This window comes from Enhydra lutris, unplaced genomic scaffold (genome assembly GCF_002288905.1).
Source record: "Enhydra lutris kenyoni isolate GAN:26980312 unplaced genomic scaffold, ASM228890v2 scaffoldscaffold12, whole genome shotgun sequence".
Classification (NCBI taxonomy): Eukaryota; Metazoa; Chordata; class Mammalia; order Carnivora; family Mustelidae; genus Enhydra; species Enhydra lutris.
The window spans coordinates 56,943,766-56,967,963 of NW_019154096.1; the positions used below are offsets into that span (position 1 = coordinate 56,943,766).

A 24,198-nucleotide genomic window follows, 5' to 3' on the forward strand; every position below is an offset into this window, starting at 1 on the left:
ATCCCTGCATTATTCAAGGGTCAATTCTATATACCTATCTTATTGGTTCTGTTTCTCTGGAGAGCTCTGAATAATACACAGTTCATTATTGAAAATTGTGTAAGAAGATTCTAATATCTTTCAGACTCTCTTAGAGGGAATTAAAGAGGTAAATACCATTCTTTTTACCTACAGGGATCACTTGGGCCAATGTGTTGGGGAAGGGAGATACACCAACCATCAAAGAACCCTAGTTGTATAACTGGGATATGAGTAAAAGGAAGTGAAGACTTCACATACACAAAAAAGTGTCAGTTGAGTTGGTCTTGAAATTTCAATAGCAGTTTACCTGAAAAGCCAATCAATAGGTAATAGAATGTAAGCTCAAAGAAAGCACAAATTTTTCATCATTTTGTTGAGGACTTTGACTTCAGTACTACTCCTGAAAGGGGAATTACCCTTGTAGGGTTGTAGGAAATCAGTTGTAGGAAATCAGTAATTATTTGTTGAAAGAATTACTGATTTGAAGACAAAGAACAGAAACAAAACAAAGAGCCATGGAAGAGCACATGGCTTAGGTGTCAAGGGATTGATACTGGGAGGGTTCTTAGGTTATGTTTAGGGATTTGGTCTTATCCAAAGTGATGTTCTTGAAATTAAAAATGTGGTAATGCCCTCCTCTTCTCAAAACCCATGGAAGGCTATCCATTGCCTTTATGATAAAATCCAAACTCACTGAATGGCCTAGAGATATCTACACTGACCACATGACCAGGACCTCATTTCTGGCCCCACACTCTGATTGCCTTTCTCTGATCCACTTGTGCCTTCCTGCCCCAAGATTTTTGTGTGTGTGTATCTGCCTGGAAGGTGCTTGCACTCCACACTTGAACAACCAAACTTCCAGGTATCTTTCAGGTCACAGCTTAAGGATCAGCTCTTCTAGTGTACCTTCTTTAGCCCATCAGATCACACTGGGGACCCACTTCCTGTATCCTGTCTTACCCCTCGGTAGTTTTCCTTCGCAATGCTTTCAACAATAAATATTAATGAAAATGGCATTTTTGTAACTTCCTCCTTCACCTTCAACTGCCCTCAAGACAGAGACAGACATACGTGTGTATGTGAGTAAACACATACATGACTTTTAAACTTTATGAGGGAGGATCTTTGTGTATTTTGTCCTGTGGGTGCCATATGTTTATCAGTTTTGTGCCTGCACTAAGGATTTAATAGCATATATGTATTGAATGAGTAAATGAATGAATTAACAAGTGCATTTTATGGTCCCCAATAATCTTTTTTTAAAGATTGTATTTATTTGAGAGAGAAAATTAGAGAGAGAGAGAATGTGTGGGAGGAGGGGCAAAAGGAGAGGCAAACTCCCTGGTGAGCAGGGAGCCCAACTCGGGACTCAATACCAGGACCCCGGGATCATGACCTGAGCGGAAGGCAAACACTTAACCAACTGAGCCACCCAGGCGCCCGGTCCCCGGTAATCTTACCACTGTTGTGATTGTAGAGATCTCCCTGGATTCTGAAGTACTATGATCAGAATCCAGTAGTTGCAAGTTATGAGGATGTAGGGTTGGGTCGGAGTCAGAGTCTTGTGTGTGCAGAGTCTATGGAGGATGGTGATGCAGGGGGTGGAATGATGCATGGGCGCAACAGGACAGCTGGAGAATGGGGACCCTCCTGGGAGTGATCCCTGATTTCCTCCACCTTTCACAAGAGTCCACCAGCTTCCACTTCGCCTGGAGACCAGTGCTTGGGCAGCACAGTACCTTCCAACACTAGCTCGACAGGGGAATTTGTCTGAGAGAGACAGTCCCCGGCTTGCAGGCATGAGATTTGCTTACTTTCATTGCTCTTTTCTCCACTGTCTTTTCAAATGTTATTATTTCAACATTTCCTTGGTAACCTTGACAGGAACCATCTAGTCTAGCCTAATTCATTGTGAAATGAGACCGTTCTTATTACTTCAGGCTGAGAACAGGGCTGGATGATTGACAAGCCAGGGGGCCTATTGCCATCTCAGGCAGTGGCTTTCTAGTTGCTGAGATCTGTGCTGCTGCGGCACTCCAACCTCTTAGGTGTATTATTTGCCCCCAAAATAGTCCTTTAAAGAAAGCTCTTTTTGCTGTGGCTCAGATGTGGAATCAGATGGAAAACACTGCTTTCCTGCATCCTCAAAACTACATTTGAAATCCTTTCTTGATATGAAATATTTGAACTCATTGGCTGTGATTTAGCTGATCTTTTACAGGAGCCAGGGACCACCTGGCAGCCTCTCAGAGTGGAAAAAACAAAAAACAAACAAAAATAAAACCAATGAAACCAAGAGGGAAGTCCTGCTTCCCTGGAAGAAAGTGGACACTTCTTTTTTTTTTTTTTTTTTTTAAAAATATTTTTTTTTTTTTTTTGTCAGAGAGAGAGAGAGAGAGAGAGAGCAAGCACAGGCAGACAGAGTGGCAGGCAGAGGCAGAGGGAGAAGCAGGCTCCCCGCTGAGCAAGGAGCCCGATGCGGGACTCGATCCCAGAACGCCGGGATCATGACCTGAGCCGAAGGCAGCTGCTCAACCAACTGAGCCACCCAGGCGTCCCGAAAGTGGACACTTCTTGCCAAGAGTAAGAAGTAACTTCTTACCAACCTGTGTCTGCCCAACACCCATTTTTGTGCCAGGTATCTGAACACTATCCCAAATTTAATTGCGTAGATTTCTCCCAACAACCCCATCAGATACAACAGATTGTTATCACTGGGCAGATGTGGACATTGAGGCTCTGAGAAATTCAGTGCTCAGCTCACACATTCAGGAAGAGGCAGATGGAGAGCAAGGAATATGAATTTCAAACATCAGGCTCAGAGCTGAAGTTGGAGGAATGATACTAGAGTTCACTGGGGTTTGTTCAGTAAAGGGGCATGGTGTGTGGGGCTAGAGTGGCGGGACGTTATTCACTAAGTATGGAGGGATGGCCACTGTGCTCGAGACACCAAGTCATAGCAGACTCATTCAAACACAAGCTGTTCGAAAAGATATGATGAACATGTGCTAGATCTGGAGAACAATGATATTGGAAGGTATGAGACAAATTGTAGTTGTCATTGGATATCAAAGAAGGGATTGAAGATACAATAGCTAGAAAAGGTTTTGTGGCTCTGCAGTGAGGAAGGAGAGAGGGAGCATTATGAGCAAACATGGAACAGTAGACCATGCGTGGCCTGCAGACGGGAGAGTGAGTGGTAAGAAGGTTAGAGATGCTTATGGCAAATTGTCTAGGGCCAAATGCCTTGTTGACTCCTTGGATAAATACAGTTCTAATTGGCATAAATCTCTGATCCATTGTTCTACCAGCAGAACTAATAGCCATAGTGAAGGGAGAAAGAGAACATTTTGCCTAGGAAATTATGCATACCCTGAAGATGCTGAGGTTAAAAAAAAAAAAAAAATGAAGAACCTTCTTTCCACTTAAAAGACTGTGACCACATGCTTAGCAGGGACCGTGCTCTCAAATCTAGCCTTGGCGCCACACCAAGACCCAACCCTGAGCATAAATGCATTGTTTAGCCTCTGGTAACTGCATCCAATAAAGTCGTTGGAAATGAACTAGCGCTGCTTCCATTGATCTGTTTTTCAATTCTCTGTTGTTTGCTGGAAGAGTCCAATTTTACTTTGCCCAAAGTAAGTCACTCAAGTAATTGGTAAATCCAGTGGAACTCTGAAGTCATTGCCTCTCAGGCTGGCTGCTGGGTTCACATCCTTCACGTTGTCAGCTAACTTCCATCATCCTACAAGCACCCTCCTGTGTGTGCCAAGGAACACAAAAGCAGCATATGTGCCAGCGTGGGGATTTTGGGGTGTCCCTGGGATGGACGGGAGGCTGGCTACAGCCTGGAAGGAAAAGACTTATTCTGAGCAACAAACTGCTGTGTGGGCTGCAGTGGTGGCCAAGAGCTTGAGTATTGGAGCTCCACACTCTGGGGAGAGGGCTCAGGGTACCACTTACCACCCATGTGACCTTAGAAGCTTCACTTGCTCTCCCTCTGAGCTTGGTTCTCCTGACATGGATTTGGGAATTAAGTGAAATAATCTCCTCAGGGGGCATTAGAGATGTTTATAGTCTCTGTCTTCTAATGAGCAAGAAATGGTTCACTTTCAGGGAAGAACTTTGGCCTCCTAGACAGGGGTTGACAAAGATTTTCCCTAATGATTTTCGCTTTTGCTGGTCATGGGGTCTTTGATGCACCCACTTGACTCCCAATCTAGGGTAAAAAAAAGCCATAGCCACTCACAATATGCAAATCAATGGTCATCAGTGTGTTCCAATAAAACTTTATCAGTGGACACTGAAATGTGAATTGCATGCGGTTTTTACATGTCAAAAACACCATTTTTCATTTGCTTTTCTTTCCCCAACCATTTAAACTGTAAAAACCATTGTTAGCTTGTAGGCCTTCCGGAATGGAGAGCAGGCCAGATTTGTCCCACAGGTTGTAATCTGTGGACCCCAAATGAGAAGCACATGGAACTTAATGTATTGTGACTTGTTACAAATATAATTTGAATTTCTGACCCAGTTTCTACAAACTGCCCCCACTCACAACCTGTATCTCCAGTCATACCCCTTTTTGAAAAGATTGAACAGGCAGATCATTGGGAATGCCTTAGAAGTTGCCTCATTTCTTACGCTAACCACACAGGCACGGCACCTCTTTCGGGAAGCCCTCCTCAATTCCTTCAGCTCTTACTGCCTTTCACTGGATTTCTTTCTTAAGCTGCAGGGTTTGGCTCACAGGTATACTTAGTTTGGTCTGCACTTTTTTTTTTTTTTTTAATGGAGCCCAAATTTGCAAATTTGGAAATATCTGGCAGCATTGAATCCAAATGCCTGTAGTCTAAGAATTTTCTAGAGCTGCAGAAAAGCTGCCCGCTTTGGGCTGGGCATGCCCTACCTCTCACCTGATGTACAGGTGTCTACGCCCATGCTTCAACTCATTCATAGTCCATTTAAGCTGCCCTTCTGGCTCCTGTAAGATTTTCAATTTGTGATTTCCACAAGAGATGCAGCCACAGTTTCATACCTATATTGTTTCTTGCCATTCTCTTTGAGAGTTTCATACATGCCGTAATAAAGTATAAAGAGTAATTTCATAAGCATCAGTGTACCAACCACCTGGAATTAATAAATATTCACACACTCTGACTTGGGCTTCGGATTTTTTTTAATGAATATACAGGGAATTCCCAGGAGAACCGGTCTTCTCATTATTGTTCCATTTCAGATCCTTTCCCCTTACTCCCTACAGAGATCAGTGACTGCTGTGAATTTGATGCATATCCTTCTAGCGCATTTGTTGGTACATTCAGTACGTATTTAATTATCCACAGAAATATATGTAGTGTTGCTTTATGTGTTTTTAAAGTGTATAATTTATTAAAGTGCTGTCATTCTCCTACAGGGGTCTGTCACTCAATATTATCTCTCTTGGGGCCTATCCATCTGGTCCAGACACTTTTAATGCTCTATGGCATTCTGTCATGATAGGAATACGCAGTTTATTTCTCCATTCTCTTATCAGTGGACATTTAGGTTGTTTCTAGTTTTGGACTGTTTTCAGCAGTACTGTTCTGTCTCTGCACACGCCTCCAAGTGCCTACGTAGAATTCTCAGATCCTTATACCTACAAGTGGGATGGCTGGGTGATGGCGAATTGCCATTGTTTTTGTTTTTGCACTGTTTTCTGAGTGTTTCTTATATTGGTCACCTCTGCAGTGGGAATGTGAGGTCTTTTCTAGTCTGTGAGAATCATAGGGTTTGCAACTGTCTTATTGGTCATCTCTCAGAGGCCTGAACATGGAGGCTTGCGCACCACTGGTGCTCAGCAGATACATGGTGAGTTAATAATGCCATTGGACCACACTGCAAACATTAAAGGGCAAGGGCTGAATTTTATGTCTGTAGGGTTCCTTTCATCTCTTGCTTTGGAACTTGACATGAGGTAAGAGATTGAGAAATGTAATGCCATGGGAAAACCAGGTCGTTCTCCTTCTCCTTTCTTCGATCTCTTTTGATTTCCATATACTTCCTCCTGTCTGGAACGTCCACCTTCTCCCTCTGTGCCCATCTCTTAGGTTCCCCTTCTTACCCCAACTCCTGACTCTTCGTCTAGTTTCGCAGACCACGGGTTCCATAGCCCACAGTTACAGACTTTTAACTTTCAAACCCATTGAAGGAACTTATTAAGATTTGAGAAAGGGATTGAGGTTGTTTGGACATAGAATGATTCTTTAAATTCATTGCAAAAACCCAGCTTTCTTTCCTATGCCTTGTCGTTGCCTTTTAGTTTCTTTCTTATTCTCCCCTCCACTCTCTGCCTCTTCCAGGTCCTATTTTCAAACCTTCTATTCCCTGCCTCTGTCTGCTATCTCACAGATCAGAGCGTCATGCTGCAGGGACCAGCTCTGCTTGCAGGATCCCTTGCTGCTGGTCCCCTGCCTATTTCTATTAAGGTCTGGTTCATGTCTCACTTTGACTTAGTGCACTCCCACTGCAGCTGTTGACCTCCTTTAGTGCTAAGCCCATCTACACCCTAATGGGAGAACAATCAGGTGACATGTACACACACCAGTAGCCAAGGATGCAGCCTGAATTTCTGGAGACTGACAACTGTGGGCTGCTGATGGCTGGCCTTCCCAGATCACGGCTTTCAACTTTGATACAAAATCGGTCCTCAGCAGCTGCCTCCATGCAAGTAGAGAGGAAGGCTCATGGAGCAGGAGGCAGGAGGAGGCATGGGGAGACTTGGCCTTCCAGAGAGAACTAGGTATTTAGAAAAAGGACTCAGGGATTCACATGTATCAAGCCCCTGTTGCAAGAATATTTATTACTTCTTTATTCAGCAGGATGCCTTGCATGCCCACTACAAAGTAGACACTGTTCTGAGAGTTCCAGGAGCAGGGCTAAGGCATACACAAGACAGTCAAGGGCTCTGCGGATGGGACGTTTATGTTCTAAAGCCTCTTCCACACCCTAGAGAAGAAAGATCAGTTTTGTATGAGGTTTATTTCAGGCTAGGGTTTGTGGAATCTGTTCTATAATACAGTTATGAGCTTTTAATGGTGTGATGGTGGTGAACCACATGGTGGCGGGAGGGGGGAGTGGGGAGGGGGAGAGAGAGAGAGGGAGAGAGAGAGAGAGATTGCCATAAACCTCAGGGAAACTCTAACTTCCAACAATTCCAACCCTGGTTTCTGATTATTGCTTACATCCTAGTCTGAGAAAGGACAACACTGTGAATGAATAGAAGAGAACCTCACAGAATATTTAAAAGAGTGGTTACCTCCAATGGGGCTTTTATTTTCTCATCTATACATTTTTATAGTTTTCGATTTTTATATAATGAGAAAAGGGAAATCATTTATCAAATTGTACACGTGAGAAAAAAAAAATATCTCCCAGATAAATAAAGGGAGGAGCTGCATTTAAGTATATTTAGATGATTGTGTGAGTCACACTTACTCTATCTTCGAGGTTATGACCTAAAGGAAGGGAGAGTCTTAACTACCCACCATCACTTCCCAGTGTTAACTAATGCTCTGAGCGAGTTAATACAAAATCATTTCAAATAAATAGGCGATGGCATCCAATCAAAGACCAGAATGGAAAATAGACAAATCCCACTCATAAAATGAAAATTCAGGAAATTGCTAGATAGTGGCTTCTGATGAAGCGGTGCTCTAAATAATTTCTTCAAGGTCGTCTGGTTAATTTATGATGCATTTGTAAGTTATTGTGTATTTTAAAAATTAATGAAAGATTTAATTATAGCAGGGTTGCCTGTGACCTTTTGTGAAATGACTTCATCATAAATCTGCAGGCATTTCAGAACTGTTTTCCAGGTTTCTAATAATTTGCTCTCAAATTAATGACATCCAGCCAGCGAAAGGAGTCAAGGCTGAGTAAAAGGATTGAGTTGGGATTTGCGGTTTCCTAGCAATGGCTAATTCTGAGTCCTGGACGGAGGTGGCAGAGAACATGGTTTGTGACTCACCGGAATCCGAAGCAGGTTTAACTGTTTACTTAGAGGAATGAGAAATAAATCCAGTGTGTCAATAGGGGAAATTGCAGGTAGCCAGACGAGGTCATTGCAGAAGATTTGATTTGGGGCACATTTATCTACGTCAGTGTGGAGGTAGTACCTGGTTTGGTGGGAGAATTCTTCTTCCCTGAAACCCACGGGGGTTCTCCCTCATTTATAAATTGAAGGCTTATGCCTGCCCTCCAGCTTACCAGCACCCTGTGAAGCTCAACTTAGACTCCATCACCCTAGTGTCTCTGACCTTCCCCAATCTTACTGAGACCTGCTAAACGGTCTTTGGAGAGAAGCAGGCTTACTTCCCTGGAAGCCAGGGACATCATTGACTCCTGTCATTCTGATGATTCATTTGACTCAATAAAATATACAGAGGAAAATGCTATATCTTAACAAATCAAAGAAAATCCTCTCTCTTAAAAGAAGCTGGGGCGTACATTTGTAGTTCTAGATTAGCAGGCTAGACTTTGGAAAATCCAGAACATCCTTTAGACACAGAAGCCTGAAGGAAAAGCCAGCAAAATGCAGAAGGTGAGCCTTGGCTGAAGACTTCCTTTTTTGCCATAGCCCCAAATACAATCTCTAGTCTACTCTGAGTTCCACCAAGTAATGACTCACAGCACTACTGTTATACATGGCACACCATGACTCAGCCTGCATCCTGCAAAGGTTTCCCATGAAAAGAAATCAGTGTGGGAGGAAGAGTTGAGTTTTTGGAGACTTGGGTCCTAGTTCTTTGTGTTCTTGAGCAGGCTACTACTTTGTTTTCCCCAGCCAACTTATAAAGGGGTTGGGTCAGATGTTCATCCCTAAGGACCCTTGGATGACTAAGACTTTATAATTCTGTTTGTCCTTTTCCATGCCCTGTAGACTCCCAGCTAGAGATGGAACCAATAACGGTGGTCATAGTTCAGGTTCAAATACATAATTGCCCACATTGTAGATGCTTAGATCTTGGGACAAATTGGGTCATAATTGAAGCTCTCTGGATACATCTTCTCTGCAGATTTCTCTTTTCTTCCTTCCTCCAACTGTGCTTTCAGTTTTATATATTTCATGGGGTTTTTGTCTTTTGTGCAGGCAGACTATAATGAGCTGGTACTAAGAGGACCCCCATGCCCATATCTCAGTGCCAAACTGTGCAGTCAAATGATTTCTAATGAATCATGAAACACTTAAAATGGTGCATGAGCCTTGCTAAAAGTATAGTGCTGAAACTGTGTTATTATATTAGTAGCAACTGCCTAAGTTGGATTGACCTTGACACCTACTTGCTGTATAATTCTTTTTGGGTAAGTTAATTAACTTCTTTGAGCCTTAGTTACCCTTTCTATAAAATGGGAATAATAAATGAAATAAGGTAGTCTATACAAAGTAGTTAATAAATTATAAGTGTTCAATAAATTACCACTATTATTAGTATTTCTAATTATTATTGTTGTTATTTGATTGCCTTTCCTAGGGTACCTACTGTTCACAGTCTTGTAGAGATCATGGGGATATAAATGCATTTGGCATACTATCTGCCCACAAACTTCTCAGGTATTCAGCAAAGGACATAAAGTAAATTATCATAATTAGGTACTATTATATGAAGCTATTAACAGTTGGTTAAAATTATTTACATCTTCATTTATATAAAACACTATATATGCCACATATTTAAACCTCAGATCTCTGTTAGGTACTGTTATTATCCTCATTCAGGAAACTGAAGTCTAATTAATCCACATAAGGAACTGTCTTTAGGTTTGGGATTGGCACTCACATTTTGCTCTCTATGATGCCAATATCTTTGTGTTTGATTACTTCATCCTACTGGCTCTCAGACAATAAATATATGACAAGCACTTACAATGTGGAATGTACGGTGTATGTAAGTTGCAAACTTCCAAGAGTTTAAAATCTAGCAAGGAGGATAAGACACTTATGTATATAGTATATGTATTTTGATCCCTATTGGAAGTACTAAGGCTAATATGCAAAATACAGGAAAAAAATGCTATCAGAATTCAGAGGAAAGAGATAATTTGTTTTTCTTCCTAAGGAAAGGATTGCAGAAAGAGGGAAAATCAGGGAGAACATAATAGAAAAGCTAGCATTTGAGAGGCACCTGGGTGGCTCAATCGGTTAATCATCTGTCTTCAGCACAGATCATGATCTCAGGGTTCTGGGATCAAGTCCTGCATGGTGCTTCTTGATCAGCAGGGAGTCTCCTGTTTCCCTGGCTTTACACACACACACACACACACACACACTCTCTCTCTCTCTTTCTCTCTCTTTCTCCCTCTCTGACAAATAAATAAATATAATCTTTTTTTTAATTTAGCATTTGAGTTAAAACTAAAAAGAATAATCCATCCAGAAGATAAAACAATCTCAAAACCTGTATGCTGTTGTGATTACATAATGCAAAAAAAAAAAAAAAAAGTAAAAAAACTCAAAGAGAAATGGAAGATTTGTAATCTCACAGGGAAATATTTTAAAAATTTCACATGGAAACCAATAGACCAAGCAATCAAAAGTTGGTATTATTTTGATGAATAATACTATTAGCAAGCTTTATTTAAAAGACCTGTATATGACCCTCCACTCAAAAAATAGAGAATATGTATTTTTTAAGCAAACACTTAATTTTTTAACTGACCACGCACTGGGCCACATGGAAATTCTGGACTAATTCCAAAGAACTGATATAATTGAGATTATGTTCTCTCTAAATGTTATAATTAAATAACAATTTTAAAACAAAATGATAAGGAAAATGAAGGGAAAAAACCTCATATGTTTGGAAACAAAATCCTGGGTTATTTAGGATTACTTTTATTTTTTAAAGAGGAAATCAGAATGGCTACTATGAAATATTTAAATTTGAAAAGCTCTTCTTCACCTTCTTCCACCCTAACCCATTATTTCCCATCACCCTGCCCATTATTTGACTTGAGACTTGTAGAATGAGTAGGATTTGGACAAGATAAGGTATGAGAACAACATCCCAAATGGAGGAAAAGCAGGCACTAGGAAATCCTGCTACTTTTGGGGGAACAAATGGAATTTTCTTTGAGCACAAGTAGCTTTGGAGAGTAGCAGGAGGCAATACTGCAGAGGTGTTTGGAGGCTATTGCAAGGTGGCTTTTGAATCAAATCCAAAGGTCTTAGCATGATATTCATAACTAGGTCTTATGAGAGTTCGAGGACAAGAGTAAGTACCTTGGGAGTTTTTAGCATAGAGGTTGAACTTGCCAAAATGAAAGGATGGCCAAGGTTAAGTGTAGGAACTAAGAAAAAGAAGGCTTAAATTACGGCAATCAGAGATGGGAAAAGGATGAGGTGGTTAGAAGTACATTTAGAGAAGAGGAAGACAAAGAGAACATGGTCACTGAAGCAGAGGGCTAGAGAAACTGAGGAAAATCCTCTGCCTTTGTAGGAGAAGGTCACCATCTGCTCACACAGGAAGTCAAAATTTAGAAGGACAGATCAATATCTAAGGAATATCTAAGGAATGCTTCTAAGAGGAGGTAGCATTTAGAATGACCTTGGGACAGGCAGAGAATGAAGGAGTGAAGAGCATGGCAAAAACAAGGTGTTGAATTAGGTTTCTAGCCTGATGACTGAGAACTCAGTTGAGTCAGCCACAGGGAGAGGAAAGTCAGGAAGGAACTGGCCTTGTTCTCTTTCTTAAGATTTTCTTCAGGCAGATAGAAGTGGGGGAAGTTGGTGATTAGAAGAGTTTGAAATGCAAGTGCACGAGTCTCCGAGGAAAATAAAGGAAAGGGCAGGTGGAGAGCAACACAGTTGAGTTCCATCAAATGTTCTCTCAAAAATTAGTCCTTGGTAAAATACAAATCTTATTCTCTAAGCACCATTCGTTCTTTCTTTTGCACCTATCTAGTGGTTTTCTAGTAATACATCCTTGTCCTTTTCCTCTCTGAAGGACTGTGATCAACAACTCTCTCTTAGAAACTTGTGCTGGCTTTCACAACTATGTATGAAGGTTGGTATAATTGGAGGTGGGGAGAAAGAACTACGCAGGAGAGAATCAGGTGACCTAGAATTGCTTTCCTATAAAGACAAAAACATCTTTACAGGGCCTGCTCCTCTAATTACATTTAGTGTGGCATTGTTTTTACCTAAATTATAGCAATTATATACCAAGATCCCCTTTGAAATCATTTAATTAATGAGTAGCTAACCCTTGGTGTGTATGGAATTCTAATGAAGTTTTTTTTTTTAATTTTTGTAAACCACTTCCCTCCCTTAGATTAATCACTCACCTCCCCAAAAATCTCACTCAAGTCTGGATTGTGGATTAGACAGAGTATGTTAATTAGGGCTCCAGAAAATCATAGTTGTTTGTGGAAATCCTATCACAGTCCAGGATAACAAAGACAGAAAAATCACTGCTGTTTCTCTCTTGAGAAGGAGAGAAATATGTTTTTGTCTTTCTAAGCCCCAAAGGACACGCAGCTCAACCATATTCTTTGGCCCAGAAATAGGGGCAGTTAAAGCTGTTACCCCAATTTTGGAAGAAGTGAATGACTTTGATAGATTAATTTTATCCATTAATCAACCCAGAACTATTTAATGAGCATCTGTTATATGGAAGAAGTGCCTTCGGAGACAAAGATGAATGACTCTAGTAGATAAATCCTTTATGTATGGGGTCACCAGGAGATAGATGGCTTATACACCTGGAGTTAGACATAGGGAGTGAAAGAATAGAGAAAAACAAATTTCTTGGAAATTATCTTGATAGGACAACATTCCACCTAGATTCTTCATCCCATCCCTTGGAGTATATGTGTCACTGATTAAAGTCATCTTCCGTAAGGAAGCTGAAGGCTTGAGAGATGAAGTGATTTGCTCAAGGTCGCCAAGCTAATTTAGTGGCAGACCAGAACTAAGGAAAGATGTCATCTATTTCTTTGCCTCATAATCTTGCCACCATGACCATCTATATGCTAGAAGTCAAGTAATAGCATAAGAGCATAGGAGGACACTGTCTGACCCAGAGTCACATTTGTAGTATAGACAGCTGTCGCCAGAGGAGTTTAAAGAAAGAAGGAGGTGGTCTCTTAGGTTTATACAGCCCAAGAAAGTGAATCTGAAGTGGAGCCAAGAACTCTCATGAAAAATCCAGGTGGTTAAGGTAAAAAGAAAAAAAAAAACCAGAAGTAATAAATTTTAATTGATTTTTCCTGAAAATCCATATAGTGAGAAAATGGCTTAGAGAATTCATTAATTTTATTCTGTGGTTGGGAACAACTTCTTCAAGGGAACTAAAGGGATGGCTACCTGTTTCCAGAGAGTCATTTGTATTTGTGTAGGAGGTATCCACTTTCTCCTAGGATCTGTATCAAATATCACACATGCGTGCGTGCGTGCACACACACACACACACACACACAAAAACACACACCCCACAAAGCCCTGCATTTGAGGTTAACACATACCTTGAAAAAAGGATATTGAGCCCAAACCTATCAAAAGCTCTTGATGAGTAGGGCCTTGGTTATGAGTGTGTGGGAGTTCCAGCAATATGTTGGTGATGGTAATGAACATTTGTTGTCCATTGGAATTTTCAAGATTTCCCATACATTATCTCACATGATAGGATTTTGTTACATTAGTGAAAATACACTTCAAGTTAAGACGGGGGTCTAGGAATGCATTTCCATAGAAGAGGCTGAAAATAGTTTATCTTGGTAATTGCAAGGAAGTGGAACTATGGAAGATAGTGGATTTGGGCATACTGGAAATTACCTTTTTTTGCCAAAGACTTGAGAATGAAACCACACTCTCAAATTCCTTGTTCCTCAATAAACATTCCATTCTTTATCAAGCATCTACCATTGAAAGGCCATATGGCATACAAAGAAGTAAAGGAGCATTGCCAGCCTTAAGGAGCTTTCTAATTGGTTGACATAAACTAGACCAAAGATAGGAGAATTAAATTCTAGGTAAGTGTTCTAGAGGTGTGTTTCTTAAGGTTGGTCCTGGGACCAGCATGGGCATCACCCAGGGAGTTTTCAGAAAGGCAAATAATCAGGCACTCGAAACATACAAGTCTGTGTATGAGATGATCTGTATTTAACAAGCCCTCTAGGTGATTCCCATGCAGACAGTGGAGAACCTCTGGTAGAGACATAGTAGGACTATTTGAGCTTCTGAGGAAAGAGCTCTTGTTGCTGGAACAGTCACAGAAAACTTTCTGAAAGAAGTAGCACCTGATTTGGGAATTACATTATCCTTTTAGAGATATTCCATGTCTTTGGTTCCTCCACCCTGCCTCTCTTGGGTTTCATATTAAACTGATGTATAAACCACAGTACTCCCCAAAAGCATACCATGAATGAGAGGAGTATGCTGTGCCTACTTTATTGGCGATGAGCTTTGTAACTTTAGAGAAACATTTCCAATGGGCGAGAAACTATTATTTGGGAAATTCTTTTATTATTAATCAGAAGTAGTCTGGGATTTCTCTATCCCTAATCCACCTTGTAGGTGCTTATCACCCCAAAATTACAGACATAGTGATGGTCACCTTGGTTTCTCTGCTGGGTTCTCACTTTGACAAATCCTATTGTGAATGTTAACATCTGTTCTAAGAGTAGTTATGAAAAAGGACAAGAAATGCTTGAATTTAAATTAGTCCTTATTTTTATCTCCTGCTAAGTTTGCTCCATTTCTGTCATTTCCTTCCATGGGCTCTAATCAGAAGAGCTTTGAATGAATGTGTATTGGGAAGAATTAGGGAAGCCAGATACATGCAAAAGAGAGACCATGTATCAGTTGCCTGTCCCCCATAGGAGAGCGCCCATGATGAACATTTTTCTTCCCAGAACTGATCATGGATGGAGAGATGGGGAGTACATTAATGTCTGAAAGTTGCCAAGGGGTTTTAGCAGGACTTCCTGATCATACTTGGGGTCCAATGCAAAAATGAGCAAAGCTCATAATCCTAACACTAGATATTTAAATGGCATGTGAAAGTGATCACATGGAGGAGCAGATGAGCACTCACCCAAGTAAAATATTAGCGTATCAGTTTACAATTTGGGGAAAGGCCTGGGAAACAAGGACGTCTGGGATAGAAGCCAAAGAAATCTAGATGAAAGGATGTGCCTGGCAAGACTGCAGGAGAGAAAAGACTAGATTACACATGTCCTAACTGGGCCCCATTTTTGTGCTCAGTTCTGAAATGAGCTCTCTGAGTGCAGAAACAGATAACCCAGAGAGTTGGGAAGACCAACATCATGGACATCCGTAGAGGGTCTGGGTCAGTGAGGCTGGGCCCCTGAAGGACACTTGTATTCTGCTCAGTAGCAGGCCTGGGAAATGGATATGCCTGAATTTGAGGTTCTGTGTTTATTCAGTCTTGAGCATTCCTTTCCTCTGTGGGCAAGTTTGTCCATTTGAAAGCTCTCTCACATTTTGTAAATGTTTGCACTTTTCCATTTTGTTAGTTTTTTATATTCAAGCGATCTCCCCAGGGTGCCCCCTTGTTGGTCTTCCTTCCCCTGCCCCTTCTTGTGTCATCTCCTGGTTAACTGACCAGTGTTTTCACACCACTCCATAGCCAGGTAGATGAAAAGTGGTCTTGAATCATATCACCATCTGTACAAACTTCCTGTGGCTGCTGTAACAAATCACCACAAATTAGGTAGCTAGACAACTAGAAATTAATTTTCTACCAGTTCTGGAGGCCAGAGTCCAAGATCGAAGTGGCAGTAAGGCAGCACTGCCTCTAGTGGGAAGGGAAGAGGTCCTCTGCATCGTCCATCTTCTGGGGGTTCCAGGTGTTCCTTGGCTTGTGGTCACGGAACTCCAGTCTTCACTTCTTCTTTGCATGGCCTCCTTCTCTCTGTGTGTCACCTTCTTTGTATCACTTACAAGGATGCTTATCCTTAGGGCCCACCTTCTTCATTTCATCTCAAGATCTTTAACTTACTTATGTCTGCAAAGGTCCAGATAAGGTCACATTCACAGTTTACAGGGAATAGAACATGCTCATGTCCCTTGGGGGAGCCACTCTGCAATCCAGTACTCTCTTTTTCAGTGGTCCTTAAGCTTAAGGAACTATGAACTCCTTTGAAAATCTGATAAAATAGATGTAATTTCTCCATAATAAATACACAGGGGCCAATAAGTGCCTATTTTTATTTAAGATTTCAGAAGATTGAATGGTGACATCCAAAACTAACTACCATTTTTCTTTGGGATCTAGTTAATGTAAAATCAACCTGGATATTGCCTGTTTCATTCTTGGTAATATACAAAATGTAGTAATTAATGCATTCTAAGATCATCTTAAATATTTATGGTTTCTCTGAATTATTTACTTATATTAATCACATTATGTATGAAAACTCTTAAGCTGCCACATTATCATTATTTTTTTTGTTGTTGTTGTTATTTAACCTGAGTTGCATCAAGCATTATTGTTTCCTTTATTCAATACTTATGTAGTTGCCAGAGGGAGGACCTGACATCTCTCTCTGTGACTCCACATGTTATTCGATTCAGCCTCTCCCTTCAGTCTGTCAAGATCTTTCTGTGTCCTGATTCTGCCATGAAGCATATTGACTGTTTCTTTCAGCTTTGTGTCATCAGAAAATATGATTTCCAGTGATGACCATTATTTTCATGTCTTCAAGTCATTAATAAAAATGACGAACAGGAAAGAGCAGACAGCAGAATCTTGTAGCTGACTACTCACGCCTTTCCTCCTGGTTGATTGTAATGCTTTAATTAGGTACCGTTCAGTCACATAATTTTACTGGCACCTGGCTTATATTTTTTCATCTTTTCTTTAAGACCATTATGGCAAACCCTGTCAGATGCCTTGCTGATATCTAGGTAAATCATTTGCCTCATATTTCCTTCTTCTGTCTGCCTAGTAATCCTTTCATAGAAAGGAACAGGATTAATTGGACATGATGTATTTTGTGATCCATGAAATTTAACTAAACTATTTGGAGTAGGTGAAAGTGTTTGGCTTGGCATCACTAATATTCTACTCAGAGTACACCAATCAGGGAAGACTTACTAGAGGAGGTGGCATTTGAATGTGGGAGGATGGGCTGGATAAAGACAGAAGAAGACATTCATCCAAGTCTCCTCCCCCTGTTTTTTGTTTGCTTGTTTGTTTCTTCTGTTGATCTTTCAATATAACTCTCTCTTCAAACAAGTAGAAATTTTTAAGATATAACTGCTTTGTTAGAGATTTAAAAGGGACTGACTCCTGTCATCTTCATGAAATGAATTGAGACTAAAAGGTGAAAGTACTTCAGTGGTGACCTGGCATGGATGTATTGGATTTGGAGACCACTGAATACAGCACGAATGAAAGAGAACAGAGAGAACCCGGGGGGGTGGTGCTTACATTCACTCTGCTTCACACAATATTGGCCACACAACCCACGATACTCTAGCCCCATGGCTTCTGCTACTCAGTGCTGAGCTAAGATTCTTATAAAGACCATATGTTTTTGGTTTTGTTCTTTTAGTATAGTTGGCACACAGTTTGCGCTACTTTCAGGTATACAACATAGTGATTCAGTGTCCCCATACGGTGTGCTACCATCTGTCACCATACTACGTGATTATAATATCCTCGACTGTATTTCCTATGCTGTGCCTTTTATCCCCATGACTTATTCACCTCAAAGTCTGTTTAATCTTTTAGACAAAACTCTGAAAAATTGTATTTAACTTCTAAACTGATAAAACATTAAAGGAATTTCCCAAGGTGTAATGTAAGTTAAACGATCCTATTTATTTGTCCATTTCACAGTTTTAGTCCACTCTTTCCCCTCCCAAAGTGTCTGAGCTCATCCTTCAGATAGCAGCAGGGACTGTCCCTTGAGGAGAGTTAGTCTCTTAGGTGTCACTGTAGGAACATCTGGCTGTGGGGAGAAGAGAATCCAGGGCTGGGAGCATGATTAAGATTTGCTCACATGGAAGCCGTCCAATGCCTTGAAAGGCTTCTGTTGGTTTAGGTTCCCAGAGTGATTGGTCTCCCCTTTACAGCCCTATGATAGATGTCTTGTGTCGTAATTATAAGACATGCCACCCGAGTGGAGTATAGATGATCAGTCTTTTTTTCTATTTTTCTAGGAACAATTGATCATTCATATGTACAGGGCTATCAACTTCTGGGCTTTGAAAAGGGCAGTATTGATCATCTAAGTCACATAGATGGTATGCTTCTTTACTATACATAAATATGAGTTCCTTTCACGAGGCTACTGTGATTTTTCAGGGAAGGGGGAAGGAGTGATATTCATGTGAATTAAGCATTGGGGATTTCAACTAAAACACACTTAGATCTAGTCAGAATTTTGCAACTGGCAGCCATGCTTGAGATTAGCTAACTCACCCCCCTCCAATGTACATACGTACAATTTACTTTGCAGATGAGAAAACTTGAGTCCCTGTTAGTAGACATCAGTAGATAAAACATCTGTGCTTGCATTAAGGAGAAAAAAGGCTACATGTCAAATTATGTGCAATGGTTCTATCTGGGTAGAAAATTTTGAGCTATCGGGTGAATTTTTTCCTTCATATCTTTCTGTATTTTCCTTCATATTTTTCTGTGCTTCCTATAAAGCACATAATTACTTTTGCAATTGAACAAATGGTTGGTTTTAAACCCACTGTGAATACCATGTCATTTGGCTAGAGTTATAAAATGTCCTCGGTGCTTTGTCCTCGGTGACCCTCAAAGACCTCATTTTGGAAGAACCTGTTGAATCCAGACTGCAATTCAATCCTCTCTCCCTCTAGTCTTTGTGCATTAGTGACTGACTAGGACGCTCTCTCTGCTGCTCTCTCCCATGCCTCCCCTAAACACTTAAGAGTTTTTGGCCACTTCAGCCTTCGTTCTGAATGGCAGTTGGTGAAAGTGGACTACAAATCTATCTTCAGCCGGCGGTGCACTAAGGAGGACTATCAGACCTGGCACCTGCTCAATCAGGTACACCAGAGGGCAGGGGCACACTGGCTTCTAGGGGTAAGAGCTTCTACAAGCCCTGTTTGGTCATTTCTGGGCCTTCCTATTTGGAGGTGGAAAGTAACGAGCCATCCAAAGATAATAGTAGATTTGGGGGGAAGGGTTAGAGTCCACACATCCAGGTCCAGCATAGACGGATGGTATTTCAGGACCCCTTTTCACCCTTGGATCCCCATCTACCCATTGCAGTCACCAAATCACCTAGGAGTGAGGTGACAATGATAAGCTGGGGCTTTAGCTCTATCTGTGGAGAAATAAGCCCGGACAGCTGGGAGACCTTCTAGTAGTTTCACCATCTCACCTTTCAGTGGGAACGGTGAGAACATCTGTTAGGCCAGCCTCCGTAAGAGTCCCTGAAGCACTGGAAACAAGACCACAGAGAAAGGGTGAGGGATGGAAGTGAGTAGCTCTAGGAGTAGTAGATATTTGTAGCTATGCAACATAAGCAAAATTCTACATTCTCAGAACAATTGGGTTCATGTAATTTGTACCAGCTTCTCCTCTTTTTGCACTTGCTTGGGAATAAGGACTTGGGCATGGTTGTTTATGAGAGAGAGGGAACTTTTGGGACCAGCTTCAGTTTTACTCTGAAGATGGTGTGAAAACTATGCCGGAAGTAGGTTCTTTTCCACTAGAATTTATGCTGAGGTCATTTAGGTAATTTGGAGATCTGTGAGGATGGCTTAGAGCCTTTGCATTCTCTCTGAAGGTGGAAAAGAAACAAGAGGAAGTAGACATCATTGGCTAGGTCGGGTGAAGGGTAGTGATGGGACAGCTCCATGATCTTCCTCTTGTGTGGTAGTAGAAGACTGGCCCTTTTTCCCTTGAGACTCCTAAGTGGTTACTGGGAAAGAGATTGCTACACAGTGTAACTAAAAAAGAATGAAAAGACTAATGTTTCTTATAGAGAAGCTGGTTTATTTCATCTCCTTTGTGTTTTTCTGCCTCTCTCACTATGGACTTTCTTTCCAAGGGGGAGCCCTGTGTCATGGGAGAAAGGAAAATATTCAAGAAACGCAAGCCAGGAGCTCAGTGTGCCCTGGGCCGAGATTCCTCAGGGACGGTGGTCTCAGAACCCTGTGTCTGTGCCGACTGGGACTTTGAATGGTGAGTCTCTTGGCATCTCGTCAGTTTCAGCCAGACATTAACTTGTTGGGGGATGGAGATGAAGATGGAGGTTTGGGAGAAAGTCATGACCCAAAGGTGAAAGGTGTGTTTGCTGGCCTGTGGGTCTGATGGCTCCAGTTCCTGGGTCAGATAGGAAGTCCACATCCCTGGAAGGAGGACAGGAGGAGACATTTTCACAGGGAAGCTCACTGTACTATAAGAGCAGCATGTCCAAGGGATCCTTCTCATTTTCAGTTAGCAGCTGTGGGAAAGTACCAGAGAGGTTGGGTGGGCCACTGACAGAGTTCTGAGGGCTGCCGCAGACAGCTACCTTCAGACACATTAGCTCAAACAGTGATTTTTCCACGGGAACTCTCTCTCTTTTCATCATTTTCCCCTCTAATGACAACCACAAAGAACAACTAAATCTCACGTACTAACCAAAGATTCACAAATTTCCAAATTTACCTCCAGCTCTGACTTCACTGAGCTCTAGGATGGAGACATGTGTGTCCATGTTCGTACTCAGCCACCATGTCCCCTGGAATTTGCTAGTAGAGATTTCAGACTCGGTGTGGCCCAGGCGGAGATCTTCCTGAACCTTTACTATTGGGAGCAGTTTTTCAGCTCTTGTTTGGACCGGTTTTCCAAACTCTATAAAACACGCAGTTGCTAAAGTCAAGATCCCAGGACAGCTTGATTTTTCCCTCACCCTCAGGTTTAGGCCATCTGCAAGTCCTTTTGAGTCTTTATGTCCAGAAAACATTCATTCATTCATTCATTCATTCATTCATTCATATTTATTTATTTACTTGTGAGAGAGGGTGTGGGCAGGGAGAAGGGGTAGAAGGGACATGGAAAAGGAGAGAGAATCTCCAGTAGGCACCCTGCTGAGCGTGGAGCCCAAAGTGGGGCTTGACCCCACAATCCTGAGATCATGACCTGAACCAAAACCAAGAGTCAGACACTTAACTGACTGAGACCCCTCCCCCGCAAGGCATCCCCCCAGAACATATTTTAACCCAAAGCTCCTCTGGCCATATCTGCCGCAACCTGGACACTGCAACTGTCTGTGGTCTCTCTGTTTCCACCCTCATTGCCCTAAAACCTGTCCTCCTCACAGCAACCAAAATTAGACTGTAAAAACCCAAATCAGGTATTATCACTCCTACACTTAAAACATTCCAGTGGCTTCCACTCTTGCTTTACATATCATGCCATCTTCCTTCCTTGCCTTGCTCCACTCTAGCTGATGTGGCCTGCTATCATTGTGCCTTAATTTCTTACCATTCTCCCCTCATTCACCATTTTGCAGCCACATTACCATCTTCTTTCTGTATCTTAATTAATCCAGGCTCATTCCTAGCAGAGACGACAGCAACTATAAGGATTTCTTCCAGATCTCAGCAAGACTGGTGCCTCTGGATAGCTGAGATCTCGACAAAAATATCAGCTTCAGAAATGCTTTCTTTTTTTTTTAATTTATAAATTATTTTTATTAACATATAATGTATTATTTGGCCCAGGGGTACAGGTCTGTGAATCATCAGGCTTCCACACTTCTCAGCACTCACCATTTTCAGAAATGCTTTCTGAGACACCTGATCTCACCTACACCCTGTCACTCTGACACCTCACCCGATTTCATGGTCTCAGTGTTAATCATCATGTGGAGTGATCATGTTTCCTGATTGCTTTATTATCACCTGTCTTCCCCTGACAGAATGCAAGTGCCATGAGGGTGGGGACTCTAGCCTCACCCATAGTAGATTAAATAGTTGCACCATGTTCCTAAATGTTGTTCCTTTTAGGAGAGTCAGCAAATGTCCCAAGTCTGGGCATGGGTGATCCCCTTGGTGATCCCATTCTGATCCCAGCTGGGTGAATTCCTCCTCTACATCACAGTCAGAAGTTGAAATTCAATCTGCATATTTCCATAACCAGTTCCAGGTTAAAAGACAAAGCTAAGGGCTTGGACATCAGCATATAAACACAGCAGGGCAGTGACAGAGTTGCATTTGGGCTTTTCTGGTGTTGAAGGGCAGAAGTAAATCCAGATGGGTGCAGAACAGCTACTCCTACCCAGCAACCTCGTCCAGCTTGTTTCTGAAGCTTACTTTGTGCTGGAAGCCATCTTTGGTTCCCCACTTTCTACCAGGACCATAACTGGTCACTGCAAGCCAGCTAGAAGACTGTGGCTGCTCCCTAGCTGCTCTTCATCCCTGAACTCATGCCTTGGAAAGCTTGACCTCATTGAGAATCATTCCAATGGGATACACTAAATGGAATTTAATTTGAATGTCAGCGTCCTATCTGTGACACTTCTGACACTTTGGAGACAGAGGATGTTTTCACATTTGGGAAGACTACTTTTCAATTATTAACCACAATCCAGCAAAATTGTCATAGCAATATACACAGTAGGTCCCTGATAATTATGCTGCCTGACACATGGACGTCAGCTTGAATATTCAGAATATGAGTTTCAGTCTTCCTTGTGTCCCTTCTGTCCCTGTGCCTCCTGGAGGCACACTGTCTCCACATGCCATGCTACGTTTTCTCCTGTGTCTCTCTGAGCTGTAATAGATCCTCACCTGCTGTTGGGAAACCCCAGAATGGAGAAAGAAGAATTGTAACATATTTTTTTTCCAGGAATTCCATTAACATTTACTAGGAAAAAAAAAAAAAATCCCAGCTCTGATATTCACAGTTTTTGACCTTGGGAAATTTTCTTAATCTCTATGATTTCGCCTTCTTGGCTGTAAAGTACAAATACAGATCATGTATCCTACTGGTTGCTAGGGATCTCACTGGTTGCTAGGGAGGAGTCAGTGAATTAATCTACATCATTAATGTAGGTAAGGGGTCCCTCCTAGTGGTGTAAGCATCCATATGGTAGCTGTTGTTGCTGCTGTAGTTAATCTTGTACCCCAGAGTTAAGTGGTCCCCATGGTATTTTTACCAAGTAAACCAGAGCTTATAGATCCAAATGAGTTCTATCTACAAAGTAGTACCTTTGGGTGTCATCTATTCACTCATTATTGGCAGCATTGCTTAAAATATTTCTGAGCCCTTCCTTGGGAACTGCTATCAGAATGCATCTGTGAGGAGTGCCTGGTGGCTCACTTGGTTAAGCATCTGCCTTCAGCTCAGGTCATGATCCCAGGGTCCTGGGATCAAGCCCCACCTTGGGTTCCTTGCTCAGCAGGGAGTCTGCTTCTCCCTCTCCCTCTGTTGCTCCCCCTGCTTGTGCGCTCTCTCTCTCTCTCTCTCTCTCTGTGTCAAATAAATAAAATCTTTTTTTAAAAAAAGAATGCATCTGTGAGTAAAGCAGGAAAAAATAAAAAGGCTTTGCAAGGTACTCTTTGGTTCTCACACTTGTATTGGTAGAGGTACCAACTGGACCCAACACTCTGTAATATCAACATTGTTACTATGGCATTTTAATGAGAAGAAAAGGAGCATCTGGAATGAAAGTTACTTGGCTAAGATCGCCTAACAGAGAAATCTGGAGTTTGAATGCAAGTCTAGCTAAATCCTATGTTCTTTCTCATATATCATACTATTTCTTAAGAAATCAAACAAGTCTTTGTTATTAGAGTCACCTATGTTTCAGAGGAAACAGTTCCCAAAGTTTAGTTATTCTAAAGTTAAAATTCATCCTCAAATGACTTAGGTTAACTGCTATTGATACAGGTTAATCTGGAATATCCTGTTAACTTTAACACAATTTCAGATAAAGTAGTTTTGACCATTGGTATTGAAATTCTAATAGGCATATGGTGTTCAAGAAGACTTTATAGAATTTTGAGGGGAGGTGGTATTTGAAGTATTATGTGATAGGTAGCCTTTCTACTGTCAGTTGTATCTCATGAATGTAGAAGAAAATATGGAGGTTCCTAAAAAATTTTAAAAAATAGAATTACCGGGGTACCTGGGTGGCTCAGTGGGTTAAAGCCTCTGCCCTTGGCTCAGGTCATGGCCCCAGAGTCCTGGGATCGAG

General features: G+C 41.5%; 1 protein-coding gene across 1 annotated transcript in view; it reads left to right on the forward strand.

Annotated features, from left to right (window-relative positions):
- Positions 1 to 24,198, forward strand: part of LOC111145125 (sortilin related VPS10 domain containing receptor 3) — a 584,701-nt gene that overhangs the window by 513,302 nt on the left and 47,201 nt on the right. Inside the window, exons 15-16 of the mRNA XM_022499799.1 lie at positions 18,935 to 19,052; positions 20,062 to 20,195. Coding sequence (XP_022355507.1) covers positions 18,935 to 19,052; positions 20,062 to 20,195 — 252 coding nt within the window. The remainder of the gene's footprint in view (positions 1 to 18,934; positions 19,053 to 20,061; positions 20,196 to 24,198) is intronic.